Genomic DNA, 25,943 nt, shown 5'->3' on the forward strand with positions numbered 1-25,943 from the left:
CTGGCCAACGCGCGAGCGTACACTTTTGATCTAAGCACGTCTATCCGCACTTCCAGTGGCAGATGTCACCGTCGACAATCTCGTAGGGCTTGCCTTGCTGGCGCAGCTTGCCGGCAGCCTTGACGGCAGCCTCAGAGCCGTGCTCCTTGAGGTCCTCGAACGACATGATCTCACCACACACAAACTTGTTCTCAAAGTCCGAGTGGATGACACCGGCAGCCTGGGGCGCCTTGATGCCCTTGCGGACGGTCCACGCACGGACCTCGTCGGGGCCGGCAGTGAAGTAGCGGATGAGGTGGAGCGACTGGTAGCCAGAGGTGGTGATCTTGCCGAGAACCGAGGGGTTCTTCTTGCCAAGGCCGAGCTTCTCGCCCTCCTCTGCGGCCTCCTCCTCGGACAGTGACACGAGGCGCTCCTCGAGGGCAACCGAGAAGGGAATAAGCTGGTCTCCTGGGTTGTTCTCGTCAATCCAAGCCTTGATCTTGGCGAGCCACTTGTTCTTTTTCCGGACAAAGTCGCGCTCCGAAAGGTTGAGAAGGTAGGTGATGGGCTTGGCCGTGAGGAGGTGAAGACCGTTGATGATCTCGACCTAGGGATGTCAGCACTAGCACTCTTTGTGTTGAGGAAGTGGTGATGGGAAGGAAGGGGAATCAGTAAAAGGAAATTTCTCATGTGTATAACGGGGCGTTACTCCCACATCGACGAGCTGGGTTTGTAGAGCGTATCGCTCGTTCTCATCCGGTAGATAAAAGGTAGGTGGGGCAAAAAGTGAAACTCACCTCCTTGTTGGTCCAGGTACCCTTGCGGACGTCACGGTTGTCCTCGGCGACGTGCTTGAGCACACGCTCGACGGTCGCAAGCTCCTCCTTCTTCGCCTTGTCGGCGAGTGAGACGCTGCCACACGAGCGAACAACCTTCCTCAGGCGCTCAACCTCCTTCTCGAGCCACTCGGTGTCCTTGAGACGGAGCTCAGTCGAGATGATCTCCATGTCACGGACAGGGTCGACATCACCCTCGACGTGAATGACCTCGGCGTCGTCGAACACACGGACCATCTGGAAGATGCCGTCGACAGCACGAACGTGCGACAGGAAGGCGTTGCCGAGACCGGCACCGGTCGACGCACCGGCGGTCAGACCGGCAATGTCAATGCAGGTCAGGAACGCGGGGACCTCCGACTTGGGCTTGTAGACCTCGCAAAGCCAAGTGAAGCGGTCATCGGGGACGGGAATACGAGCCTCCTCGGGGTCGATGGTAGCGTAGGGGAAGTTGGCAGCCTTGCCGAGGTCGGTCTTCGAGAGGGTGTTGAAGAACGACGACTTGCCGACGTTGGGTACACCGACAATACCGATCTGAAACACGTCAGCATTTGAGCGGAGGCCACTGAAGACGTGAGGACCCAAAAACATACCTTGAGGTTGTTGCCGGGACGGCCGAGAATGACCTTCTTCTCCTCAACGGCCTTCTTCTTGGGTGGCATCTTCTTCTTGAGGCTGGGGGAGGTGGAGTGGAAGGGGCGTACGTGGAACGAGCTCTGGCCAACGAGGGAAGAGCTGTAGGTGTTGGAGGGGATGAGAAGGAGCGCGCGAGGAGGAGCGTGGACCTTTACTAAAGAGGAGAGCGAACGAGTTGAGCGTGTAGCAGAGCGTGCGATGCGGGAGAGAGGCATGCACACACTTTTGACAATGGACTGAAAGTTCCAGCAACCCGGTCGGGCCTACGAGTTTTTACTCAGCCAGCACCGATGGGTGCGAGTATGCAGGGTAACGCCCCAACCTCGTGGCATTTATTTTGGCCCACTCTTTTTCCGCAAATAATCCCGAGATATCGATGGTCTCGTGGTATCATGATGTCGCCTTGAGTGGCGACAAGGATAGGCTGATCGGCTGGCTGCTGGCTGCTGGCTGGCGCAATCATGTTGACAGTACCATCTTACCATATACCATAGCCATTTACAGCCATCTGCAGCTACTGCTCAAGTCCGCCATCTTTAGCCGCGCAGGCGCCTCACCCGCTTCAGCAGCTCCCTCCACGTTGGCTGCTGCCATACGGATACAGATGGACCAGAATCTTCACGTGTGGTGTCCTCACGCCTCATGGCCTGTTCGCAAACTTTCACATATATTTTTGTGAAAATGAAATATTCACAGACCCTTAGTGATTGAGGAATAATTCGTATTTTCAGGGAAATCAGGGTTTTGTGTGAAAGCTATGCACGCCACGAGCGAAATGCGTTGTTACGTATTGCCACGCTCCACGGGGCCTAATCGTGCCTGATCTGCGGCGCGTCCATGTTGCTGATGTCGTCGATCTCGCGATACTGATCTTGCTGGTTTTAATCTGATCCAGCCTTTCTCAGCTTTACATATCATGTCGGACTCCCACCACTCAGCGGAAGAGTTTGCTGCCGTTGTGCTCGTCATGACCGCAATCCAAGCTGCCTTGAGAAATACTCCACAGCTCACAGCAGTTCCTCTCATCATATTTCCTGATAGGTCTCGCGAACAACTTCAGTGGTGGCTCCGTCATGACCATCCCGGCGCAATGCACGCCCACTTGGGTGTCGAGCCCAGCGCCTTCCGCTTCATTCTACACGAGCTTGAGAGCCGCTCTACCCTCCGGTCCACGCGAGGTATTCAGAGTGGAGAAAAACTCGCACACTTCCTCTACATATGCCGCGCCAACGTAGGTCTTCGTCATGCGGCCGAGACATTCCAAAAATCCATCTCAACCATCAGCCAGTAGGTTTCTTGCCGTTATTCAACGCTCATACAGTCATGTATACCAGGTTATCGACGCACTTACCGAGCGGAGCTTCTACGAGAGGTGGATATCCATGCCAAAGGCCAACACTCCCGTTCCCAGCCAGCTCGCGAACAGCAATCAGTTCCACCCTTACTTCAAAGACGTTATCGGCGCTATCGATGGTACCCATATCCCGGCCCACGTTCCGAACGAGGACCGCCAACGATACCGCGATCGCAAGGGCAACCTGAGCTTCAATGTCCTAGCCGTATGCTCTATGGACCTTCGCTTTATCTACCTCCTCGTCGGCTTTGAGGGATCTGCCGCCGACTCAACACTCTTCGCGGAGGCCCTCAACACCGACTTGCGCATACCTGAGGGAAGGTCTCTCCTCGCTGATGCAGGTTTCGGCATGAGCCCCCATCTTCTCACCCCCTATCGCCAAGTGCGCTATCATCTAAAGGAGTATGCGCGCGGTAGGCAGGCGTCAGTAAAGAAGTCAACGACGTTGGCTCACCCCAGTCCCTTGAATCCAAAGGAGCTCTACAACCTTCGACATGCTTCAGCCCGCAATGTCATCGAACGCATCTTCGGCGTTCTGAAGAATCGCTTTCGAATTGTTGCACACGGAACGAAGTACCCCGTACGCACTCAGCTGTTCATGATTCTCTCTGTCTGTGTCCTCCACAACATGCTGCGGTCCAAACATGTAGACGAGGCCGCGGCCATGAGGCCTCTTGAAGATCCTGCCGAGGGTGATCCAGGCTGGGACGATGATGACAATGATGACGACGACGAGCCGCTGGAGCCTTCAAACGCGTTCGGCCGCACGCGGGGTATCGGTATCCTTGGGATGAGGGACGTGGTGACCAAGAGGCAGTTCAAAGAGGCCGTGGCACGACGTGATGCGATTGCACAATCCATGTGGGACAACTGGCGTGCACCTCGGACTAGATAGAACTAGGTATGTGAACATGTGCATTATACTGTACAGTATGGTACAAGGAGGGAGAAGGAGCGCCATCAGCGGAGCCAGCGACGCTTGCCAAGCTGCTTGTTGAAGCCCGGGTTCTCGGGCAGCTCGGCGTCGCGGACCTTCTTGATGAGCTCCTCCATCTCGTACTTCTTGGCGGTGTACTTCTCGAAGTACACCATGTACATGGGGTCATTCGGACGATATCGCTCGAGGAGCGTCTCGGCGACCCGGATCTCCCTGTCGACGTATGTCGACAGAATGTCGATCACCTTCGCCTTCATGTCTGCCCCCCCAATCTCACGACACTGTACAAAGTCAGCTTGGGTGTCATCAGGTACTCACAGCCTGTTTGGTGAGAGTCTCCCGACGGAGACTGCACTTGCTACCCGTCTTGAGGGCGACGCATTCGGCACACGACGTACCGGGAACACCGTGGCAGCCGACGCGGAATGCTTGACGGCGTGTCAGGCGTTCGCCGCAGCTCTCGCAGGGGTGGGTGCGGGGTACTGGGTTGTCGTTCCGCACGCGCCACGCCTGCTCGCAGTTCTGCATGTCAGTCTTATCACAGTTCGGGCTCACCTTGTATGCGGTATCTTGTTGGAGGAAATCAAGATACTCGAGGCTCCACTCCTCCTCGATCAGATCAGTATACTGACCGAGATCTTGGAGGTGAAGGGGGAGAGGGGGGAGGGGGGGGGCGATGTAGCGTCGCCAGTGCGAAGGAGCCGCTTTGTTCATGATGATCGAGTTCTTGCGAGACTCATTGACGAACTCGTCGTTGACGTTCGCGTGGGCGTATCGGACTTCGGGCCACGGCTCAACGACATTGCGAAAGGGGACTATGATGTCAGTAAGTTGTCGTATCATAGAGTGGCACTCACAGCGAAACAGCAAGCCCTCAGTCTCATGCTCGCCGTCGTCGTCGCCGTCGTTGTCGCGCGCAGGAGGATCGCGGCGGGGAGGTGGGGGTGGCTGGGAGTTGGGGGTGGGCTGGGCCATGGTGATGAGGGGATGGGGGAGATGGGAAAGTTGGGGACGTGTCAGAGCCTTGAGACATGATATATATGCGCTGTCGGACAGATCGAGCTCCTCGGCCTAGAGGGATCGGCTGGCCGAGGGGCAACGCGCCCGTCACCAAGTGATGACGCCTACCGATCTGTAATGAGGTATGAGGATGACGGACATGTCAGTGGATCGAGTCAGTATCCAAGAGCAGGCGCTGTTGCCCTCGCAACCGCGCCTGCAACAATGAGTGACGCTCATCGGCGTGAGCCCAAGCGAGGGAGGGCGCAATAACACCGAATAGCACATTTGATATTGACGCCCTCAAGGCAGTCAGGTGACGGACAGGTCTGCACAGCAGGCTCAGCAGGCCGCCCATTCAGTTGCTGTTGGAAGAACTGCGTACACCGTTGCATCAGCAAGCAGAGTCAGCCAGGAATTCCTAGTATTTCGGGGGATAATTCTGCGTTGTCGGCTCGACACACACCTCGTGTACTTACACACGCAAGAGGAGGATCAGTCGAACAAAAGCTCGGTCTGGTTGGTCGATCGGAGGTGCTCGTTAAGGAGGTGATGGAACATATCGACTCGTTTCGCCTCGTCGGCTAGGAAACCGAGCACTTTCAACTGACCCGGGTGATCCATGATCGCCACGCAGAATTGGGCGCGCGTAGAGTAGGGGATGTCGACCTGCGACATTATCCAGTTGATCATGTCGGGCTCCAAGTGTTTGATGTTCGGGGTGAGAGCCTCACTCAGCCTCAGGATTGATTGATTGATCTCGCTGAGGTTCTGCGTGTGTGTGATCTTGCCAGACGCGTATGCCTTCCGCCGAGGAGAAGACACCCTCTTCCGAGCGCGAGCTGCCGAACTCTGCTCGCCGGAGTCGTCGGCAGAGGGTTCCTGAGAGATGAGCCAACAGGTGGGAGGATCAACGTACCATCAGCGAAGTCTCGAATGACGCCTCCGATTCCGGGACGTGACGCCACTCCCCAGGTCTAACGACACCCTTGCCTGTTGCCCGATTGTCAGCACAGATGCGCTCCATCTGCCTGTACGGCAAGAAAGGAGTACGTCTATAGGCTCGCAGGCTGGGTTTAACCTGAACGTTAGGCTGCATTGGGAGGTCACGGCCATACGTTGTTCCAGAAATTGTCGTCACCGGCGACGAGACACTTCTCTTCGTCCCACCCGGAGCCTGAACAGTCAAGAAGTTCCTTGACCTCGAAGTAGGTGCGTTTTGTGGAGCCAAACTTGTTGATACAGCTTTGAGCGTTGCGCGCGGGTCTGTCAGGATACAACTCGCTGCATTTCTTGGCGATGTGCCGCCATTGCGCCGCTTTGCCACCATTGTCGCCTGTTGCACCTTGTCTTTGGTCAGCGCGGTCAACGCTAGCAACATACACGAAGAATTCTTCGTAAATATCAAGCATGACACTTATCTCTTCTGGTGTCCACCTCACGTTGCCTTTCGCGTCTGTGCCACTTGAATCGGCATCGCGTCGGCGCTTTGGGAGGGCGGGCGAGGCCTGGACGAGCTCTCCGGAAAATAGTTGCAAAGACGGTGATACGGGAGGGAGAGTGGAGTTAACCTCACGTAGGCGCGGCTCCGGAGACGCAGACCAGGATAGCGCAGTGTCTCCGCGGTCAGTTCGAGAGACGGCGATTGAAGTTGAGCGACGCCGGTAAGTAAACGGTGTGGACGAGGTATTGGTCGCCACAAGCGCCCAGGCGTCGTGTTGAGAGCTCATGGGCTGAGCTGGCGAGACAGTCTCGTCTTGAGAGAGAATCAGAGAGAAGTCGTCGAGCGACATGGTCAAGCGTACGATAGAAGGATGAAGGGAAGGCGAGGAGGGATATCGAGTACACAAGTTGATCAGCGAGTGGCAAGACGGGATCTTCACAAGTTAGAAATGATGTGTCAAAGACTACCCTTGCATATCACCGCGCGGACCCTGACATTCACACAAGAAAAACGGCTCTCGCGCCAATTCTGTCGTTTGTAGGACGTGTGGAAGAAGCGGAAGCTAATGACATCACTTTTGCGTTTCACACAACTTCTACAAATGTTTGCGAACAGCTTTCTGTGGAAAATCAGGGAAAATCAGGGAAAACCCTGAGTTCCACACAAGAGTTCCTGAACTATGTAAGCGCGCTCTCGTACGGTGAGATCAAGTTTCACATTTCACATATGTGATAGTTTGCGAACAGGCTGTCATGTGCATGGCGCCTGATCGTGTTGCGTGCGAGGCCACCGTTGCACCGTTTGTTGATGGACCAGAATGTGCCAGCATGCAGCCTGATCGATTGATCGAGATAAGGAGATGCGAGGAGCGCCGGATGCAAGTCGCATGGACCTGCGATCCTGCGATCATGCGATTAGGGCCTGAGCCACATGAGCCACGGAGTGCTGGGACCCTAGGCATTACCTCGGTGGTGGCAAGGTCGGATCGGTGGCATCTCCTGCTACAGCTCGCTTCCTGTCCGTCTCCCGCCGAGACAAGCGAGGGGTCATCTCCTCACTTGCACAGCAATGGTAGCTTCAAACCGAGATGCAATCGAGGAACACGCGCGCGACACATCAGGCTTGTGGTGTTGAGATTGAGGATGCCTGTATGTAGCACGCAGGACGATTGGATGTGTATCACATGGGTGCGCATTTAGGATTGCGTTGATCGCTTTGAATGACGGCAACCCGCGCGTCATACGACTCGAATTATGCCTCGATGTGCTTCGATGTGCTATTGAGGTCAGGAGAAAGGATGGCACGCTGCTATCGGCGTCACCGCTTCAACGCTGAGACAAGCTAAATACCAAGAGTGTAGTGAGCACTTGACAAGTGATGCCACGATGAGAGGGACAAGGGAGTAACGGGGGTGTTCTACCGCTATGTTCGAGTGTACGATCGCGTGAGCGATCATGAGCGAGCCGTCGAGGTGGATTGTTATGGGAGCGCCTCTGACGCCCCCGAGTGCGCCACTGTTTTGACACGGATCAACAGAGAGCTGCTGAGAAGGCAGAGAAGGAGAGCAAAGGTCAACGGCCAACGAGTTGAGGAAATGGAAGAGACGAAAGGTGATGCTTTGATTGCCTATCTGAGCCACTCACTCAGTGCTGCCTGTTGCACCCAGGCCACCCAGGCCACCCAAGCCACCCACCCACTCAGGCAATCCAGGCGGCCGTCCCATCCCACAATCCCACGCCTCTCCCGCTTGTTCACCCACCCCTCCGGCCCCGCAGTCATCCTCCGGCCTCCAGGCCTCCAGCTCCATCGACGTTCATCATCTCTCATCCTCTCTCATCCTCTCTCATCTGCATACTCCATCTTCGCTCGCTATCTACACTCGCTACCTTTACTCTCCTTTCCCCCTCTCCCTCTCCCTCACCCATTCAGCACTCGTCATCGCATTCAACAAGCCTTCCATCACACAATCCCCCCCCCGAGGGGCTGTGCGACATTGCAACTGTGAGTCTAAGCCTACGAGCTTGGAGCTTGCAACGGCGACGCGTTCTCGTTCCCTTCAAAACCCTCCCACTCCCAAGTCTGGCGCCTGCTCACGAGATCCCAAGTGGGGTGAGCTCGTGTCCGTGTTGCATCGCTAGATGCATGTGCGTGTCCAGAGTGCTCCCTGTGGCCTGTGGACCTCTCGAGCTGCACATTCCTCCAATCACATACGCTGGCCCCACCCTTGCTGCTCGTCATTATCCCTTCGCTGGCGCGCGCACGATCCTCTGCCTAGGCCTCCTTCCCTCGACGCCCATGCCTATTACCAGGTCCGAGCGTGCTTTGCTGACAGTCCCAACTCCAGTCTCAAAGCTCTCTCCACGCTGCGCGCATTTCGAATCCATCATGTCTGACGCTCCCGCCGCCACTGAAGCCGACAAGCTCGCTCCACCCCCTCCCAAGCCTCCTCGCAGCAACTCGTCTGCCTCTAATCGCAGTAACACCTCTTCACGACGCGGCCATCGCTCCCCCGGCTCATCCGCTTCGGTATCCCGCTCCAACTCTCACTCATCGCAAGGCAACGGCTCAACCGCCCCTAGAAAGGGCGGCAACACCACCACCATTAGCGGCGGCACATCGTTGGGCGGAGGCGCAAAGACCGGCGGCGAGCACAAGCGCACCCGCACAAAGGGTGGCGCAGTCGACGCTGGATCGCGCTCTCTCTCCCGTCGTTCGTCGACCAAGCAAGGACCCCAGCGTCCCACTAGCGCCGCCGCGGACAAGTCGCCTGCCGATAAGCCGGAGCGCGCTGCGACCCCGAGCGACCAACCAAAGGTCCGCTCCCTGCACGCAGCAACTAGTCCCCCCATCGACGCTATGGAGGCTGCAGTCACAGCCGCCACGAAGAAGCATCACGAAACCCACGGTCAAGACGCTCTCAGCAGCCTGCAACGCATGATCTCGGACCTCAAGGCCATCTCTCCGTCCAACTCGAACCCGGGCTCCCGCCAGGTCAGCGGCAAGATGTCCGAGTCGCCTCAGTCACCTGCGTCAGGCTCTGCAGCCCCCGTCGCCATCCCCGGCGCAACGTCGCCCACTGCAACGACATCGACCAAGCTCAAGGCAGACGCCCCGAGCTTTACGCCCGGATCCCTCCGCACGGGTCAGTCACCGACTGCGCCGACATCGCAGCCCCCTCCTCCGCAGGCGAGATCAGCAGGTGGCAACACGAATCGCCGCGGACAATCGCAGTCCGTTTCGTACGGCTTCAGTCAGAGCTTTGCTGGGCCTGCGGGCTTCCCAGGCGGCGGCCTGCCTCACTTCCCCCTTGCCGACGTCCAACCAGGCCAGAGCGTCGACTTTTCTCAGTTCAGTCAGCACGCTGAAGTCTTCCAACAACAGCAGCAGCTCCTTGCCGCTCAACAGCTACAACTGCAGCTTTTGCAAGCGCAGCTGGTACAACAGCAGATGGCCAGCCAGCAGCAGCAGCGAGACACGGGTTTCATCGCTCCTCGGTTCCAGGCACTTGCTGCCCAGCGAGCAGCGCTCCAACAACAGCAGCAGCAGCAACAGGCGCAAATGGCTGAGGCACAGCGCCTGTTTGAGTTGCAGCAGCAGCAGATGCTTCTTGCTCAGCAGCAACCCATACCTGAGACAGCGCCTGTGTTTGAGGAGGACTCGCCCGAGCATTCCCCCGTTGGCCCAACCGGCCGCCCCCAGCTCAACCCCAACTTCACATTTGGCAAGAGGCGGGAGAGCCAGTCGGACAAGCCTCCTGTCGTCGTTGACCGAAGCGCCGGTGTGGGAGGAGCTGCGGCAACCGGGCTGGCTGGTCTCGCCGCTCGTGCTCACAAGCGCAGCGGCAGTGACATGGCACAGCAGGATCCTGAGCAGGTGAGTTGGCTCGGATCATTTGTAACTAATGGCCAGCTCGAGATTCAACGCCAGATCGAGGCTCTACAGGCAAAGCAGAAGGAGCTTATGACCCGTGGCGGCTCCATCTCCAAGCCGAACCTTGAGGCGCTCAAGGGTCAGGCCACCGCGCGTCACCGCCGAACCCAGTCACAGATGTCGTCAACATCGCCCACTGCGGAACTGCAGTTTATGCTTTCGCCGGGCGAGGAAGGCGACAAACTGGGCCGGTCGCTTCAGGAGGTCCAGAGCGCTCTCCCTTCGGCATCTTCGCTTCCCCACAACCGTCGCCATAGCATGAACGTCCTGGCCAAGGGCGCCGGGACGGGGATGGGCTTTGGCGACTACGTCGAGGACGGCGGCTCCATCTCCATTCCTCCTGGTGGATTCCAGCACCATCGCTCGGGCAGCCGCGGCGGCTTTGAGTCTGGCAACTGGCGCGTGAATGGCGGTGGTGGTGGTCACAACGCTACGGCTGACCTCGCCTCTGCTCAGGCTCAGCTTGCCTCGCTTGCGCAGTTCCGTGCTGCTGCTGGCTCGGGCCACGCGAAGATGGCCTCGTTCAGCTTCCCTAACATGCTTCCGAATCTCCTTGCTGCCACAACCCTTCAGAACCCCGCGGGTCAGTCCTCGCTCTGGCAGCAACAGCAGGCTTTCCAGATGCAGCTGCAGCAGAACCAACAGGGCCCGCAGCGCAAATCTCTGTTCGCCCCCTACCTTCCTCAGGCGTCCCTTCCGCCACTTCTGAGCGCTGGAAAGCTTGTGGTTGGTATTCTTCGTGTCAACAAGAAGAACCGCTCGGATGCGTACGTTGCGACCGATGTTCTTGATGCCGACATCTACATCTGTGGCTCCAAGGATCGCAACCGTGCTTTGGAGGGAGACATTGTGGCTGTTGAGCTCCTCGACGTGGACGAGGTCTGGGGTACAAAGAAGGACAAGGAGGAGAAGAAGCGCAAGAAGGAGGAGAACTACGACGTCAAGCCCTCGACGGCCAAGAAGCTTGAGAAGAAGAAGGACGACATAGAGGTCGAGGGCCAAAGCCTCACCCTGTTCGAGGACGAGGAGGTGAATGACGAAACCAAGCCCACATATGCTGGTCACGTTGTTGCCGTTGTGGAGCGCATGCCTGGCCAGCTCTTCTCCGGCCAGCTTGGCGTTCTTCGCCCCTCTTCGGCCGCGACCAAGGAGAAGCAAGAGGCCGAGCGCCGCGAGCGCGAAGGCGATAAGCCTAGAGACGAGAAGAAGGAGCCGGAACCTCGCCCGAAGATTGTTTGGTTCAAGCCGACTGACAAGCGTGTGCCGCTCATTGCCATTCCCACCGAGCAGGCACCGCCCGATTTCATCGAGAACCCCGAGGCGCATGCCAACAAGCTTTTCGTTGCCACGATCAAGCGCTGGCCGATCACCTCGCTCCACCCCTTTGGCACTCTTGTCGAGGAACTCGGCCCCATCGGCGATTCCGAGGTCGAGACGTCGGCTATCCTCAAGGACTGCAACTTCCCTACTGAGGAGTTCAGTGACGTTGCGCTCAAGTGCCTTCCTCCTTTGCCCTGGACCATCCCGGAGCGTGAATTCGAGACGCGTGTGGACCTCCGCGAGGACTGCGTTTTCACTATCGACCCAACCAACTCACGCGACCTGGACGACGCCCTCTCTATCACGGCGAATGACGATAGCACGCACACCGTCGGTGTCCACATTGCGGACGTCTCGTACTTCCTGAAGGCGAACACGGCACTTGACCGCGACGCTCGCAAGCGCGCTGCGTCAGTATACCTTGTGCAGCGCGCCGTGCCCATGCTTCCGCCCCTCCTGTCGGAGCAGCTTTGCTCGCTTATCCCTGACTCTGAGAGGCTTGCTTTCTCGGCCTTCTTTGTGATCGACAAGGACGGCAACGCTGTTGAGAAGTCTTACCGTCGCTCGATTATCAAGTCGTCGGCCCGACTTTCCTACGCCGATGCTGCGGGGGTCATTGCTGGCGGCAAGCTCGACTCGAGCAAGGTTACTGGCAAGCACTCTGCCGACAAGGTAGCCGAGAGCATCCGTCTGCTCCACGACATCGCGGGCAAGCTGCGAAACAAGCGCATCGAGAACGGCGCGATGCTTTCTGCCAGAGCGCGCTTGACGTTTGCATTGGACGAGAGTGGCGAGCCTGTTGATGTCTCCGTCCAGGAGAAGAACGACGCCAACATGCTCCTCGAGGAGTTTACGGTTCTCACCAACACCTCCATCGCGGCAGTTATCGCCAACGGTCTCTCCGAGCAGGCACTGCTGCGCCGCCAGGAGGCTCCCAACGACAGACGCCTCGCTGCGTTTGTCGAGCGCGCCAAGGGTCTTGGTTTCGACCTCGACCCAACCAACGCTGGCACCTTGCAGAAGTCGTTCAACAAGATTACTGACAAAGAGGCCGTCTTCTGTCTCAGCCTTCTTGAGAAGAAGACCATGCAGCCCGCGCGCTACTTCTGCACCGGCATGTTGGACATTGCCAAGTACTCGCACTGGGCCCTTAATGCGCCTCTTTACACGCACTTCACCTCGCCGATCCGTCGCTACGCCGACGTTTTGGTCCACCGCATGCTCGACGCCTGCCTGTCGAGCCCATCCCCCAACGACGTCAAGTTCCTCATGGACCGCGACCAGGTGGCCAAGTGTGCCCAGCAGTGCAACATGAAGCGTCAAAGCGCGCGTCTCGCCGAAGACCAGTCGGCGCACTTGCACCTGTGCATCCTTGTCAGCAACTTGTCGGCCAAGTACGGGCCTGTCGTGCGCCATGCGCGCGTCACAGGCGTGTACGACCAGGCTTTCGACGTTGTGATTCCCGAGTTCTCCCTCGAGAAGCGCGTGCACCTCGACAAGCTCCCGCTTGAGACCAGTGTGTTTGACGAGCACACCAATCTGCTTTCGCTGTACTGGAAGACACAAGACGTGCTCTCGTTCCTCACCCAGTCGGCCGATGACGAGCACCTGCTCAAGATCAAGCAGCACACCGATGGCCGCGCGTCGGGTGCGTCCACCACGCGCACCACCGATGCCTCGGCTCTGCTCGACGACAGCAACCTTTCCTCGCAGGTTCAGAAGAGCACGAGCCGGGCACCGCTCGAGTTTGAGGGCTTGCGCAAGACGGACGCCGGTCACCGCATCCAGGATATCAAGGAGTTCAGCTCGCTCCCCGTCATCGTCACCGCGGACATGTCCAAGAGCCCTCCCGTTCTTGTGGTTTATGCCTGTAAGTCTCCGCGTCTGATTGTGCCCGAAGCCCGTCACTGACAAGCAGGCAACCCCTACGCAGCCTAGGCTGGTATCCCCATCCGTCATTTCTGTCGTGTGCATCGATGTGGGTCACGCAAGTTTAGCATTGGAAAATCGTGAGATATACAGGTGATGGTAGCGTCGGAGTTGGAATGTACATAATCATGCAGAAGAGTGGGTGAACTGACATCGCGTCTGTTGTGATGAAGGCGTCATCGTCATCGCTTATCTCCCGAGTACAGTGGTGCTCGCCGCTAGAGTGGGCCCGTCGGTGCCTTCAACATGGCTTTCAACGCCTCGTTATATCAGTCGGTAGATTAAATGACTCTTAACGGCTTTCCGGCAGATCATTCGGTCGTGGGTTCGGGGGCCCAAACGAGGCTGACGTCTCCTGGAGATGCTGCGTTTTTCTTGAGGCTCGCAAAGGCGACGCCGGCGATGATGCGAGCAACAGGGATGATGATGGCAGAGGTTCAATGGCGGAGACGTGGCGGATTTGACCCCGCCATGTGGTAGTGTGGTACTTCACCCCAGCTAGTATTAGCCTGTTAACACATACATGCATGCACCCCTCGTCTAGACCATTGGATACTACTAGTACACTTAGCGCCTTCGGCGCGGAATATTCCCCCCTTCTTTCAACACGCCCACAGTGGATGCAGTGAGCGAATCGATGTCCACTGACCCGAGCTTTTTCGGGCGTCGCCGCGAGGAGATGTGGACAAGGTCTGACGCCGAGCGCTCGAGAGTGGGGCGCTCGACGCGCTCCACAGGCCGCTCAGCCTCCTGCGAAGACGACACGCTATTGTTCCGCGAAGGTATTCTTGAGGGGACGGGTGGCGGCGTGATCACAGCCTCTACGGAGGCAGAGGCGGAGATAGTTGACGTCGAGGCACTCACGTCCGGGGAGGCCACGGGGGCATCGACGTCGGGCGTCTCCGCGCGCGGCAGCACAAGCGGCGACCCGCGCCGTATCCGCTCGAGGAGGACGCCGCGCGGCGCAGTCCGCTCCCAGCTGGGCAGGTGGTATGCGCGCTTGCGCGGTGTCTCACCCGTCGGCTCGTCGGCCGCGAGCCCGCCGACGTACTCGGACGTGGCGGAGAGCATGGCGTCCAGCTTGCGCTTGGCGCTCGAGTGCGCCCTGCTGCTCTGCGCGGCCGCGTCTGTGTGCGAGCGCAACAACGTCGTCGTGAGGTCCGCGGAATCTTGCGCCACGGCGCGCGTGAACCTCGCCGAGGAGTCGTGGAGGCCGCGCGCGGCCGTCGCCACATCCGCCAGCGCGGCGAGGTGCGCGTCGGCGCTCTTCGAGGCCTTGTTCGAGACTGAGGTCAGTTGACACCGGCGAGGTAACTCACAGTCCGCGATGCCCGACCCGAGCCGCCCGCACAGCGCGTTGAACTCGCCGACGCGCTCTGCGCCCTCGCGACTCGTATCGGCGCCGTACGCCTCCAGCCGCTTCTGTAGGCCGATAGATACTTCCTCCACGGCCGCAGGCCCTGCCCCGCGCTGCGCCTCGGCCTCTCCCGCCCGGGCGTCGAGACCAGTGCGGAACGTACGTGCGTTCTCCGCCATGCTGCCGATAGCTTCTGCGTGCGACGCCGCAAACGCCTCCATTCTATCCACGCTCGTGTCGTTGGCGCTGCGCACGCTCGCAAGTGCACTCCCGAACCGCGCGTCCTGGTGCTCCGAGAAGCGCTCGACAAGCCCCGCGATACCGGAAAGGAGGTCCGTGCGTGCCTGCGCGCCATGCTTGCGCTCCTCTACAAGGACTTGGGCAAGATGGCGATTCTGGGCGCGTAGCCGCCCGATCTCGTCCGCCGCCGCTTGTGAAGCGAGCGCGGCGACGCGCTGCGCTTGCGCATCTTGCGCCGCGACGTGGTCTTGCGCTGCCGCAATAACCGCGTCGACGAGCTGGCTTGTAGTGTCCAACACGCCCTGCACGGTCGAGAGGTGCGCGCGCTGGTGCGCCACGAGCTCCTCGACCATGCGGGATGAGCGCGAGTCCATCGCCCGCGCCCAGCCCTTTGCGGCGCCCTGCACTTCGTCGCGGACCGCGAGGATTGCCGCCCCTGCTTCGGCAAACGCGGTCTTGTCTTCCGCGACTGAGTGTGTAAAGGTCGCCGCGAGCGCGTTGAGCGCGCCAAGGCTCGCGTCCAGCGAGGCCATGTGGGACTCGGACTCGGTCTTGCCCCGTGCCGCGTAAGCTTCGAGGTGGGCGCGCAGGCTGCCGCCAAACTCCCCCTGCACGTTGTGGAGCTTGGACATGCGCGTCTGCAGGTCTTGAGAGAGCGACGACACCGCGGCGCTGTACCGATGCGACGACGCAGAGTTGGCGTCGAGCACGTTGTTCACGCGCCCGAGCTTGTCGAAGAGCCCGCCAGCGTCCCGGATACTTGTGCTTGCCACAGCGTGCAGCTTGCCTGCTACGCCGTCGAGGCGCTCCTCGCCAGCAGCGTACGCGTCCGCGATTGCCTTTTCGTGGCCCAGCGCCGCCCGTGTTGCCTCGAGATCGGCCTTGGCAGCCAGTAATTCTGCGCCGAGCTGGCGCTCCGCTTCGCGTGCCTCAGTGAGCTCGCTCGATGTCGTCACGAAGCGCGTCGTAAGCTGCTCGAACTCGGCGCGCCGTGTGCGCAGCTCAACCTCGACAGTCGTTACGCGCGTTTTGGCCTCGTCGTAGTCGAGCTTGCGTTGCACGCGCTCCTCGCTCATCTCCTTCCACTGTTCGTCAGGGATGTACACGCCGTTCTTCTCGCGCGCGGCATGTAACTCGGCCTTCAGGCGTTCGATGTCGCCGAGATACTCGCGCAGTAGCCCGGCTTTGGTGAGATGCGCGTTCACTTCGGGCTTGTTGCGGATGCTCTTGGCACGGCTGGCGTATTCGAGCGTCGACAACGTCTCCTCCATATTGCTCTTGGTCGGGGAGACGGTCGCGATGATGCAGGTCTTGGTGCGCCCGCCCAGCGAGTCTTGGAGCAACCGCGTGAGTTTTGACTCGCGGTACGGGACGTGCTGCGCCGACTTGTCCACGAGGGCGTTGATTACGCGCCCTAGTGAAAGGAGAGACTGGTTGATCATGCCAGCTTCGCGGCGTTGGGCGCCCTGCGCCATTGAGCGCCCGACGGCCTCAGAGCCCGCGAGATCAACAAGATTGAACTTGCCTATCCTTAGCATGTCCTCCCCGGTCTTGTCCCCCGACATCTCCTTGACGTGAACAGTGAGGGTAAAGATTGAATGGGAGCGAGAGCTCTCCGTGTTGAGCTTGGTCTCCGCGACTTGCCGTCGCTGACTGCCCTTGCGGAGGACGGCGAGACCATCGTTGAGGTCGCGCAACCCCGCCTCCTCGACTCCCTGGACATTCACGCCCTTCTTGGACGTGTCGTCGAAGATCTTGATATTGGATGTCGCGCCCGGCTTTCCGTAGTCGTAGGACAGGAGGTCGCGCAGCTCCTCATTGTAGATTTCAAGGTACGAGCACTTGACTGCGTACTCGTTGTTCTCCTGCGCCTCGAGCAGCGCGAACAGGCGGTGCAGTACGCGCGGGATGATTCCTGCCTCGATGGACGGCGCCTGTAGTGGTGTAGGCGTCATGTCGCCTTGCATCGTGTACCTGCCGTAAGCATAAGCCAAACAATGGCTCACGTCTTGCCTGTTCCCGTTTGCCCATACGCGAAGATAGTGCAGTTGTACCCCGACAGCACCTCATTGAGCATACCATCGGCGACCTCGCTAAATACAGTTGTCTGATCGGCCTCGGGGCCAAACACCTTGTCAAACTTGTATGTCTTGGTGTTTGCGTCTGTAGGGACGACGATACTCGTCGCCGACGCCGCGGGTGTTGTTGTGACTGTGATTGCGTCGGACACGGGACCATCAGTCTGGGTGATAGGTGGTGAGTTCTCCTCGATTTCTTGAGGTGTTCGCCCGCGACATCGCACTACGACGTTGATATTTGATTCTGGGATATCGGAGGGCACGCGCATGCCGGCAAGTGCGGAAGTCGTACGCCGCGAGGCCGTAGCGCTGCTTGGTGGTCGAGAGACGCGGGAGGAGGGAGCAAGTGACGGCGCACGGTTCACTGTTCGAGACACGCCGGTGGAGGGGACGCGTCGAGACATTGTGGAGGATGGATAGAAAGAGGGAGAGTTGTTGTTGTGAATCGCGCGTTGATAGAAGTCAGTCTCGTTGTTGATCCCTGTTCTTGCCACGTGCGATTACGTTTTGAGAGTGGGGATGGCGGGGTTAAACAGACACGGCCGAGATGGATGTGGCGAATCATCGGGCCGGCTATGCCGTGCGCACGTTCCGACCCTTGCTACTCCGAGGCTCATCTCATCGCGCTTGCTGTCATTCCTCCGTTCACCACTCACCACTCACCTCATATCATGCATCCGCGCCTACTCGCCGGCGTCCAGCGTGCCCGGGTCGGCGCGATTCCCGCCGCTCGCTCTCTTGCGCCCCTTGCCCGCGCCCGCGCATCGGTATATCTCCGGCCAGCATTCCGCACCGTCACGACGTCGCGGAGTGCCCTCTCGCCCGGCCAGCGCGAAGACTTGGAGCACAAAATCCACGATTCGCAGGCAGCCGCGTCTTTCCATGGTGCGCTAGGCGTCGGCGTGGCTCACACCAGACCCGATGACGCGGTACGAGTTCCTCGTCAACGAGGGCGTCCTAAGACCCGACGAGCACCAGCGAAAGATCGTGAAGAAGCTAATGCCACTCTGGGAGCAACTGAAGGACTACGACCCGGGACCGCTCCCCGAGCCTGAGGCAGAGGTGCAGCCTTCCTTCGTACGTCGCTCTGTGGCGTTGAGCTAACGATGAGTTCGGCAAGTTCTTCACGCGCAAGAGCTCGACCCTTGAGCCTATCATCCCGCTTGACCAGGTGCCCAAGGGCCTGTATCTGTATGGCTCGGTGGGGACGGGCAAGACGATGTTGATGGACCTGTTCCATTCGACACTGCCGCACCAGTTCCAGGCTGGCGGCAAGTACGGGAGCACGCGCATCCACTTCCATTCGTTCATGATCGAGGTGCTGCAGCGTCAGCATGCGGTCACGGCGCGGTACACCGCTGAAGGGGATGGAAAGCGCGACGCCATTCCCGAGGTGGCGCGTAGCATTGCCGCCGATGGGCGCGTGCTCTGCTTCGACGAGTTTCAGGTCACGGACATTGTGACAGCCATGCTTCTGCGCAACCTGTTCGAGCGCCTGACAGACTTTGGTGTTGTGGCCATCATCACGTCCAAGTGGGTGCAGATTGCGTCCGAGCTGACGATAGCCGCCACCCGGATGAGCTGTACATCAACGGTATCCAGCGCGAGTCATTCATCCCGGCTATTGACCTTATCAAGGAACGCTTCGACATTGTCGATCTCAATTCGGGCACGGGTGAGTGCCATCTTTGCCGACTGTGCTCACACAGACTACCGCAAGATGCCGCGGACGATCACGCACGTCTACTACCACCCGTTGAACGAGGAGACGTCGGCCGAGATGGACAAGCTCTTCCACGGCCTCGCGAGCGCCGACCCGGACCCGGAGATCAAGATCAACCGCAAACTTCCGCTGTGGGGGCGAGAGCTCACCGTTCCCGAGTCGTCGGGCCACGTCGCGCGCTTCACATTCGACGATTTGTGTAACCACCCCCTCAGCGCGGCCGACTACCTTGAAATTACGGCCAAGTTCCCGACTGTATTCGTTGAGGAGGTGCCCAAGCTCACCTTGAGCGAGCGTGACCAGGCGCGTCGCTTCATCACGTTCATCGACGCGTGCTACGAGAACAAGGTGGGTTGGCAGTTGTGTCGAGCGCTAACGCCAGACGAAATTGTTTATCTCATCCAACGGGCCGATCTACAGCATTTTCTCCGACGAGAACGGGTCGGCCATGGACGATGAGACCATCAAGCAGACGATGACGGATTTAGGCATCAACACCGAGGTCGTAGGGTCCTCGTCGCTCTTCAGCTCGGACGAGGAGCTGTTCGCGTTCGCGCGCTGTGTCTCGCGCCTGACGCAGATGGCGACCAAGGAGTGGGCAGACGAGAGCGCGCTTGCGCACCCGACCAACGGCAAAAAACCCCCCGCGGCCCGGCAATAAAGAGAAACAAGAGCAGCTCAGAAGATATCACACCACATTCTTGGTATATACCCTGCATCCAGCATGCTGTAGAGCCCAGGTGGCGTATGCATGGTCTGACATTGTAGGTGTGGCTAGATCTAGGAGTGCTTGTGGAAGCGCCGACGTGAGGCGCGAGGGTACGAGAAGCCTGTGGCTTCGAAGCTACGCTAGCCGCTCGGCGAGGCGCTCAACGGGCCGCCCGTCAATGTATCCGCTCGTCCAGTCGACGAGGGTCCAGAGGAGACCGTGTGTGAGCATAGAGCGCACCATGGACACTCCGAGTCTGCTGTCAACTCCTGCTCGGCGCCTTCACGTACCCTCGGTATAACCGCCCGATGCCGGAGAGCCAGGGTTTGGTGCCGTCTGTCCCACGCACAAGGCGGCGAAGCTGAGTGTACGGCGTCCGCGGCGCGAGGCCTGAGAGTGCGCGCTGCTGCGCCTTGGTCTTGATCGCGTCCACGGGATAGATGAGCGCCCAAGACGTGACGCCCGCCAGCGAGCCGCAGAGGAACGGCACGAGTTGCGCAGGCAGCCATCCGCGCGCCCACGCCGGCAGGTCGGCTTGGGTGGTGGTGCTGCCGAACTTGTCCTCGCGCTTGCCGTCCCCTCTCCCGCCGCCGAGCCAGAAACGCATCACGTCGTACTCGGCAAAGTATAGTGCTGTGCCGAGAGTGTCGCGTACAAAGTGGAGCGGGAAGCCGGTCCAGAGGCCCATTGGGCCCAAAGAGCGCACGATCATGCGCACGGCTTGCAGTGTTGTGGGCGGGACGAACTGGGGTGTGGGGGGCGGCCGGGGCTTGGCGGAGGCAACGGTGCACTCGATCGCCTCGGCCGCGACGTCGGCGGGAGTGGTGTGGGTGAGAGGGACCACTTTGGGTGGTTGAGGGACGGATTTCTGGGGAGGTGGAGAGGGGGCGAAGAGCTCGGGATGTGAGTCACGGTAGATCTGATACTCGAGCTGACGGCGGACCTTGACGAGCTCGAATGGTGCGCTCCCGAGACACACAACTGCGCCTGACGCGCCGCCCGCAATGAGCGATGTCAATGCAACGTCGGCGGTGCGGTTCTTGTTCAGCACGCCTAGATGGAGATCGAACCACGGCGCCTCATTGGAGGTAGGCGAGTCGGCCGTACTGTTGAGAATGCGCTTGGTGCTGGTATAGATTGTGAAAGAGATGGTGCGGACGATCGAAATTGTGATGAGGGGTAATGGAAAGCCGCGCCATAGTCTATCGTCAGCAGGGCCACCTGGGCGCACTTACCCGCCGATGCCTTCTTCACGGACGACCTCAGCGGCGAGGCGCGCCATGGAGAGGTTCTCGCGCGAACTCTGGAGGCGCGACTTGAGCGAGTCAAGCTGGCGTTAGTCGCCGGTGACGCTGAGCACGGGCCGCGGCGAACCACAGGCGACGGCTAGTACTGTGCGGCGAGGTAACGGCATTGGCTGGGCTGCAGACCGCGCCCTTGCTGCGCTGACGGCCGCCGCTAGACGATGGACGACGACGCCGCGACATCGCCGCATGTAGGTGACAGTTGACGGTAACATGCGCTCCCGCCTGGTGCGGAATGGCCGGCCCCGGCTGCCCGACCGCCAACAGAAGAACAGTCGCTAACATCCCCATCCGCCCAGGCTACTCACCGGGAAGCCCGCAAAGGTGGAGACAATCGATGCAGTGGTGGCGGACACGACGACCTTGTGGCCTGTCCGTCAGCGACGCGGCCTCGGCGGCTCGGGTATCCTCGGCGCTGTTCCTGATAGGTGTAACTGACCAACACCGCAGCTCTCATGCGTCGAGAGCTGCGGCATCGGCGGTGGCGATCTCTCTACTGCAACAGACACCGCGGTGGGCCCATGCCCATGCTCATGTCCAATCCTCGCCCTCCCCCTCCCCCGCTTTCGCTTTCCCAGCGCCGCCCAACGCGCTCCGCTCCACTCACCAGCGAGCCAGTCGTCGACGGTGCGCGCGCGGCGCGTCCAGGCGCCGTCATATCCCCTGTCGTCAGCAGGCCCGGGACCACACGCACCCCGTCGCCGCCATAGTGTCCGCGGGCGGGGGTGGTAATATGGTGGGAGAGAGTGTGATGGTGCGGGGTATCGGACGCTCGGGGAGTCGGCACCCCGTCGCCGCGCGGGACCAAATCCCGGCTATTCGATGCTTTTGGCCCATGACGTACGAGCCATTGCACTATGCGCCCCACGCTCAAGATATCGCGCTGCGTGCTATCGCGCGCGGCGTCGTCGAAGGCGGCCGTAGGCGCGGCGCTCGCGCCCGCAGCCGCGCGCGACCCCGGCGCGCATTTGCGCCGCTCGGCGGCGCCCGAGCCCGCGTACCTCCCGACCTCCGCAGTGTCGGGCGAGGGCCGCGCCCGCTCCGCCCTTTTTGGGCAGTATCCGACGCGCACGAAAGTCAACTACGCCGCGCGGCGCGCGAAGCCGGCCTCGACGGCGTGGCGCCACGACCCTGTCGGTGAGTCGTGCCCGGGCGCGCTGACGCCAGCCGTGATGCAGAACACGCCGCTGCGACGCTGCGCCGTCTCCCGCTGCAGCTTGCACACCGCGTACATGCTCAACCTGCGCGCACTGTTGGTGCGTGACACGCGCGGGACGCCGCGCGTCATCGCCGCGCCGGACGGGCTGCGGCACCCGCGCTACGCGGGCCGCCGGACGGGGCTGGGCGCGTGGGTCGCGCTGCGGCGCGACATCGTCGCAGGCATCGGGCATAGTAAGCGCCAGCTGGCGAACATCACCAAGGGCCCGCCGAAAATCCCTGACAACTTGCTCGAGCAAGTCGAGGGGGAGCTTGTGACGCGTGTCGCGCAAGAGCTCGAGCTGTTGCGCGCGCGCGTCGCCGCGGCGCCGGCCGGGGAGGGCGTGGACGCAGCACGCGTGCTGCGCCCGCTGTCGCCTGCGGAGGTCGATGGCGTGGCGCACGGCGCGGCGCCCCGCAGCGCCATCGCCGTGCTTGATGTTCGGTTCGGCGCGAGGAGCAGGTTGACGGAGGCGGAGCGCGAGCACCCAACCGTGCGGATGCTGCGGCGCGAGGGCGCGAACTCGACGAAGGAAGGGGACGTGCCCCTCTTCCCGCTGCATGCGTTGTTGGGTGCCGAGCCGCGGTGTGCCGCGCTGGTGGAGGACGTGTTGGCTGCGCAGCGGGTTTTCGCGCGGCGATGCGCGGAGGCTGCAGGTGGGCATGTCACGACGCCGACGGATGAAGTCGAGGCGCACCGGGCTGAGGAGGAGGCTGCGCTCGTGGCGGTCCAGATCCCTCAAATCGATAGTGGGCGGGATGGGGGTGTGCCGCTTGTTGTGGCGTTGTGGCGGGTGTCGCTGTGGCGCGGGGAGGGGTGGGATTTGGTGGAGGCTGCGGGGGAGGGAGGGGAGGGCAGCAAGGGCGGCGAGGGTGGCGAAGAGGCCGAGGGAGGTGGGGACAAGTAGCTCGTGCTTCGTCGCATGTATCATCACATCTTGTTCTCTGACTGCACTTGGTGTCTGGGATTGCACTTGTTTTCTATCAGCTCTTCTCTTCTGGCTGCACGGCCACTCAATCCCATCATCTCATCAGCGCGTAAGCAGCACACGTGTCAATCTCCTGATCTGCCGATCATCACATGCATGAACTACCGGATATCCGGACAGATTGTCCTGCTCTACTTGGCCTCGGGTACGGCAGGCGCGGGTGTGGCGGCGAGTGTGGCCTCGGCCTCGGCCGCGTTGGCTGGCGCCGTCGCAGTCCTCCACGGCACAGCCTTCGGCGGCGCACCGATTATGACGGCGTTGGCCGGCACGTAGCGTGCAGCCGGCTTCCACGGCGCGATCCATGGCGCGGGCGGGGGCTTGGGCGTGGTCGGGCGAATGTGGATGCAGGGCATGGTGGGTCGTGTTGGGGCGCGGGGCTCGTTGGGGGTCTGGTGTGAGTGGGGGGGGGGGGGGGAAGAGGGGAGAGGACGTACAAGACACGTCTGGGCGAGCTGCGTGTTGATTTGCAGGCGCGGGTACTTGCGTAACGGCTTGGAGGTCTTGGCCTTGATGGGCGCCATTGTGCTAGTGCGTCTGGTGGCTGGTGGGGTTCTGGTTGGGTTATGTGCATGCTTGGGATGGTGGGAGCGAGGTCAAGGTGTGTTTTGTGTTGGCGAGTGTGTGGCTTTCTGGCATTGTGGCGAGATCGAGCGCGCGTTCTGTGATCGTTGGGACGCGGTCGCAGCACGCTGTGCGATCGTGCGAGGATGTCACTGATTCCATCCAACTCTCGGAAATGGACATTTCTTTGGTCAATACATGGGTGATAGCCATCAGAGTGGGTTGTGGGACACTTTCCCGTCATCAAGGTGAAACCACACTCTCACGTCTCGCCCAGCTGCCTGCCCGCCGTCTCCTCCCTCGCCCACGCGCCCTCACTGTGTACATGGCAGATACTGCCCATAACTATTGCATACAAGTCCCTCACTTACCCTCGAGCTTACACCTTCCCATACGACATCTCGTCCAGTCTCCAGAACAGCCACGCGCACGTGACGAGCAACAGCCCCCCAACCTTCCAACCCACCTCGCGCGCAACCGCGTCCCAGTCCCAGCGCCGGCCGTACGTGAACTTGCGCCAGCCGGTCACATGCGACGGCGGGGGCGGCGGGCGGAGCGGCGGCGAGCGGCGCGGGCCGGGCGTCACGTCGCCCCCGTCGTCGTCGACCGTCACATTCGACGTCACCCACATCTGCACGGTGCGACTCCAGCCCGTCGTTACGCCGATGACCACCCATGCGAGGAGAGGGCGGGTTGGGCCCAGGACCCAAAGCGTCGTGTACGTCGCTGGCCAGCAGAGGCATTGGAGCGAGACGAGGCGCGTCACGGTCGATGGGAGCGAGTAGTATGATCGCCAGCGGTGGGTGAGGCCCGTCGTGAGGCAAAAGCAGAAATGCGCAGTGACGATGGCCTGGAGTTAGCTCTGCGGCGCACAAACAACTCACCCATGCGATCGCCAGCGCCATATCGCCGCGGTGGACCGGTCGCTCAATGCCCTCGTATACGTGCAGACCCTGCACCAGTCTCTCGACAGACTCCCGCGAGAGGTCGACGCCCCATGGCCACACATCGTGCCAGAGCGCTCCAGTGACGAGCGCGTGCGTGAGCACACTGATACCCCATAACGCCGGCACCACGGCTAATAGTCGGAAGTTGAGGAGGGATGAGCGGCGAAGACGCGCCTCGATGCTCTCCGGCCGCAGGTCAACAAGGCCCTGTGAGCTTCGCTCGTCTGCCGAGTTGGGTTCAAGAAGCAGGCCAAGAACGGGTCCAGCCCCTCCAGATCCCGAGCCCGAGCCAGACCCGTCGCGCTTATTGCTTTGCCGCTGTCGCCGGCGCAGCTTGGGCGAGAACGAGAGCGAGCCGGACGAAGGCGAGTCGGTCGACTCGAGGTCATCGTCTGCATCCTCGGAACCGGTCATGCCCCCGTGCGGAATGGTGGTGCCGCGCAGACTCCATGGCGAGTCCTCCGCGCTCGACTCGGCGCGCGGTGAACTGGTTATCGGAGTCAGATGCGCGAGCGCCACAGTGCTCGTGCGAGGCGAGTGGCGCAGCCCCAATGCGCTCTGCGGAATTGCGCTTGCAAATCCCGCTGACGATTGGCGGTGTGGGTGGATGTGCGGGTGTGCGCCGCTCGCGAGCGGCATGGGGCGGATCGGCGGCGTCTTGCGCCCATGGCTCCGCCGCCGGCTCAGCATCGAGTTGGCCTGTGCCTCTTCTCGGAGTCGCCGTTCTTCCTGCTGCTGGTTGGCCCAGCTTTCGGCAAGCCGTGACCGTAATGCCGTGAGATCGGGTTGCGACTTGGAATGCTGGTGGCGCACGCGGCCGGGCACAAACGTCGAGTCCGAGTCGACCTCTGTCTCTGTGTCTTCTGATGACGTCGAAGAGGGCGGGCGGGGGTTGGAGCCGGCTCGCCTCCTGGCGCCGGCACGAACAGTCCGGGACGAGCCAGACGATGCGGCCGACGAAGGCCCCGGATCTGGAAGATTGTAGTACGAGAGGGCAGGGCGCTGCTGCTGCACTGGAGGAATGGTAGCGCCCCGCTGAGCGGCCTTCTGTCGTGGATTGGCGAGGGCATGGGCATTCGGGTTGATCGGTGCGAGCTGAGATAGTGGCTTGAGAACCGCCTCTGGTGACAATCTTGGATGCAGGGTGCGAGGCGAGTGTGAAGGTGAGCGGGTTTCGATGTGCGCCGGCGGCTGGAGAGAGAGATGCTGCCCTGCAGCAGGGGAATAACCGGGGTGATTGGCATGTCCGTTGAGCCTGGCATAACCGTTGGCGCCGTTGGCAGCAGCATTGTTCAGGTCGATAGGCGTGATTGTGGACATGGGGGCGAGGCCGTGGGCCATGTCGCGGGCTGGGCGAGACATTGGGGATGTTGGCGCACTCTTTGAATGTTTTCGGCCAGTCTGGGCTTGCTGGAGCTGAATGCTTAGGTGGTGCGCGAGGATGTGCGCGGGGGGGAGGGTAATCTGGCCG

The 25,943-nt window shown here is 60.8% G+C and overlaps 7 protein-coding genes across 7 annotated transcripts; 3 read left to right on the forward strand and 4 right to left on the reverse strand.

Moving 5' to 3' along the window:
* Positions 1-40: 40 nt before the first annotated feature.
* COLE_00992 (uncharacterized protein) lies at positions 41-1,669 on the reverse strand (the record flags this gene model as incomplete). Its single annotated transcript, XM_018423396.2, has 3 exons — positions 41-589; positions 780-1,352; positions 1,412-1,669. The coding sequence occupies 3 exons, from the start codon at positions 1,667-1,669 to the stop codon at positions 41-43; spliced, it is 1,380 nt and encodes a 459-aa protein (XP_018278372.1).
* Positions 1,670-8,573: 6,904 nt separating this feature from the next.
* On the forward strand, positions 8,574-13,349 carry COLE_00993 (uncharacterized protein; the record flags this gene model as incomplete). Its single annotated transcript, XM_018425140.2, has 2 exons — positions 8,574-10,061; positions 10,098-13,349. The coding sequence occupies 2 exons, from the start codon at positions 8,574-8,576 to the stop codon at positions 13,347-13,349; spliced, it is 4,740 nt and encodes a 1,579-aa protein (XP_018281868.2).
* Positions 13,350-13,934: 585 nt separating this feature from the next.
* COLE_00994 (uncharacterized protein) lies at positions 13,935-17,446 on the reverse strand (the record flags this gene model as incomplete). The annotated part of the gene is made up of 3 exons (XM_018426381.2): positions 13,935-14,653; positions 14,687-16,938; positions 16,971-17,446. The coding sequence occupies 3 exons, from the start codon at positions 17,444-17,446 to the stop codon at positions 13,935-13,937; spliced, it is 3,447 nt and encodes a 1,148-aa protein (XP_018281867.1).
* A 267-nt stretch (positions 17,447-17,713) lies between these two features.
* Positions 17,714-19,426, forward strand: COLE_00995 (uncharacterized protein; the record flags this gene model as incomplete). Its single annotated transcript, XM_018422137.2, has 6 exons — positions 17,714-17,927; positions 17,959-18,119; positions 18,154-18,575; positions 18,608-18,717; positions 18,752-19,113; positions 19,148-19,426. The coding sequence occupies 6 exons, from the start codon at positions 17,714-17,716 to the stop codon at positions 19,424-19,426; spliced, it is 1,548 nt and encodes a 515-aa protein (XP_018281866.1).
* Positions 19,427-21,635: 2,209 nt separating this feature from the next.
* COLE_00996 (uncharacterized protein) lies at positions 21,636-22,883 on the forward strand (the record flags this gene model as incomplete). The annotated part of the gene is made up of 2 exons (XM_018426380.1): positions 21,636-21,915; positions 21,946-22,883. 2 exons carry the CDS (start codon positions 21,636-21,638, stop codon positions 22,881-22,883), a joined length of 1,218 nt encoding a protein of 405 aa, XP_018281864.1.
* A 212-nt stretch (positions 22,884-23,095) lies between these two features.
* COLE_00997 (uncharacterized protein) lies at positions 23,096-23,485 on the reverse strand (the record flags this gene model as incomplete). Its single annotated transcript, XM_018425139.1, has 2 exons — positions 23,096-23,353; positions 23,399-23,485. The coding sequence occupies 2 exons, from the start codon at positions 23,483-23,485 to the stop codon at positions 23,096-23,098; spliced, it is 345 nt and encodes a 114-aa protein (XP_018281863.1).
* A 419-nt stretch (positions 23,486-23,904) lies between these two features.
* COLE_00998 (uncharacterized protein) lies at positions 23,905-25,834 on the reverse strand (the record flags this gene model as incomplete). The annotated part of the gene is made up of 2 exons (XM_018425138.1): positions 23,905-24,375; positions 24,410-25,834. 2 exons carry the CDS (start codon positions 25,832-25,834, stop codon positions 23,905-23,907), a joined length of 1,896 nt encoding a protein of 631 aa, XP_018281862.1.
* Between the last annotated feature and the right edge of the window lie 109 nt (positions 25,835-25,943).

This window comes from Cutaneotrichosporon oleaginosum (assembly GCF_008065305.1).
Source record: "Cutaneotrichosporon oleaginosum strain ATCC 20508 chromosome Unknown ATCC20508_contig01, whole genome shotgun sequence".
Lineage (NCBI taxonomy): Eukaryota > Fungi > Basidiomycota > Tremellomycetes > Trichosporonales > Trichosporonaceae > Cutaneotrichosporon > Cutaneotrichosporon oleaginosum.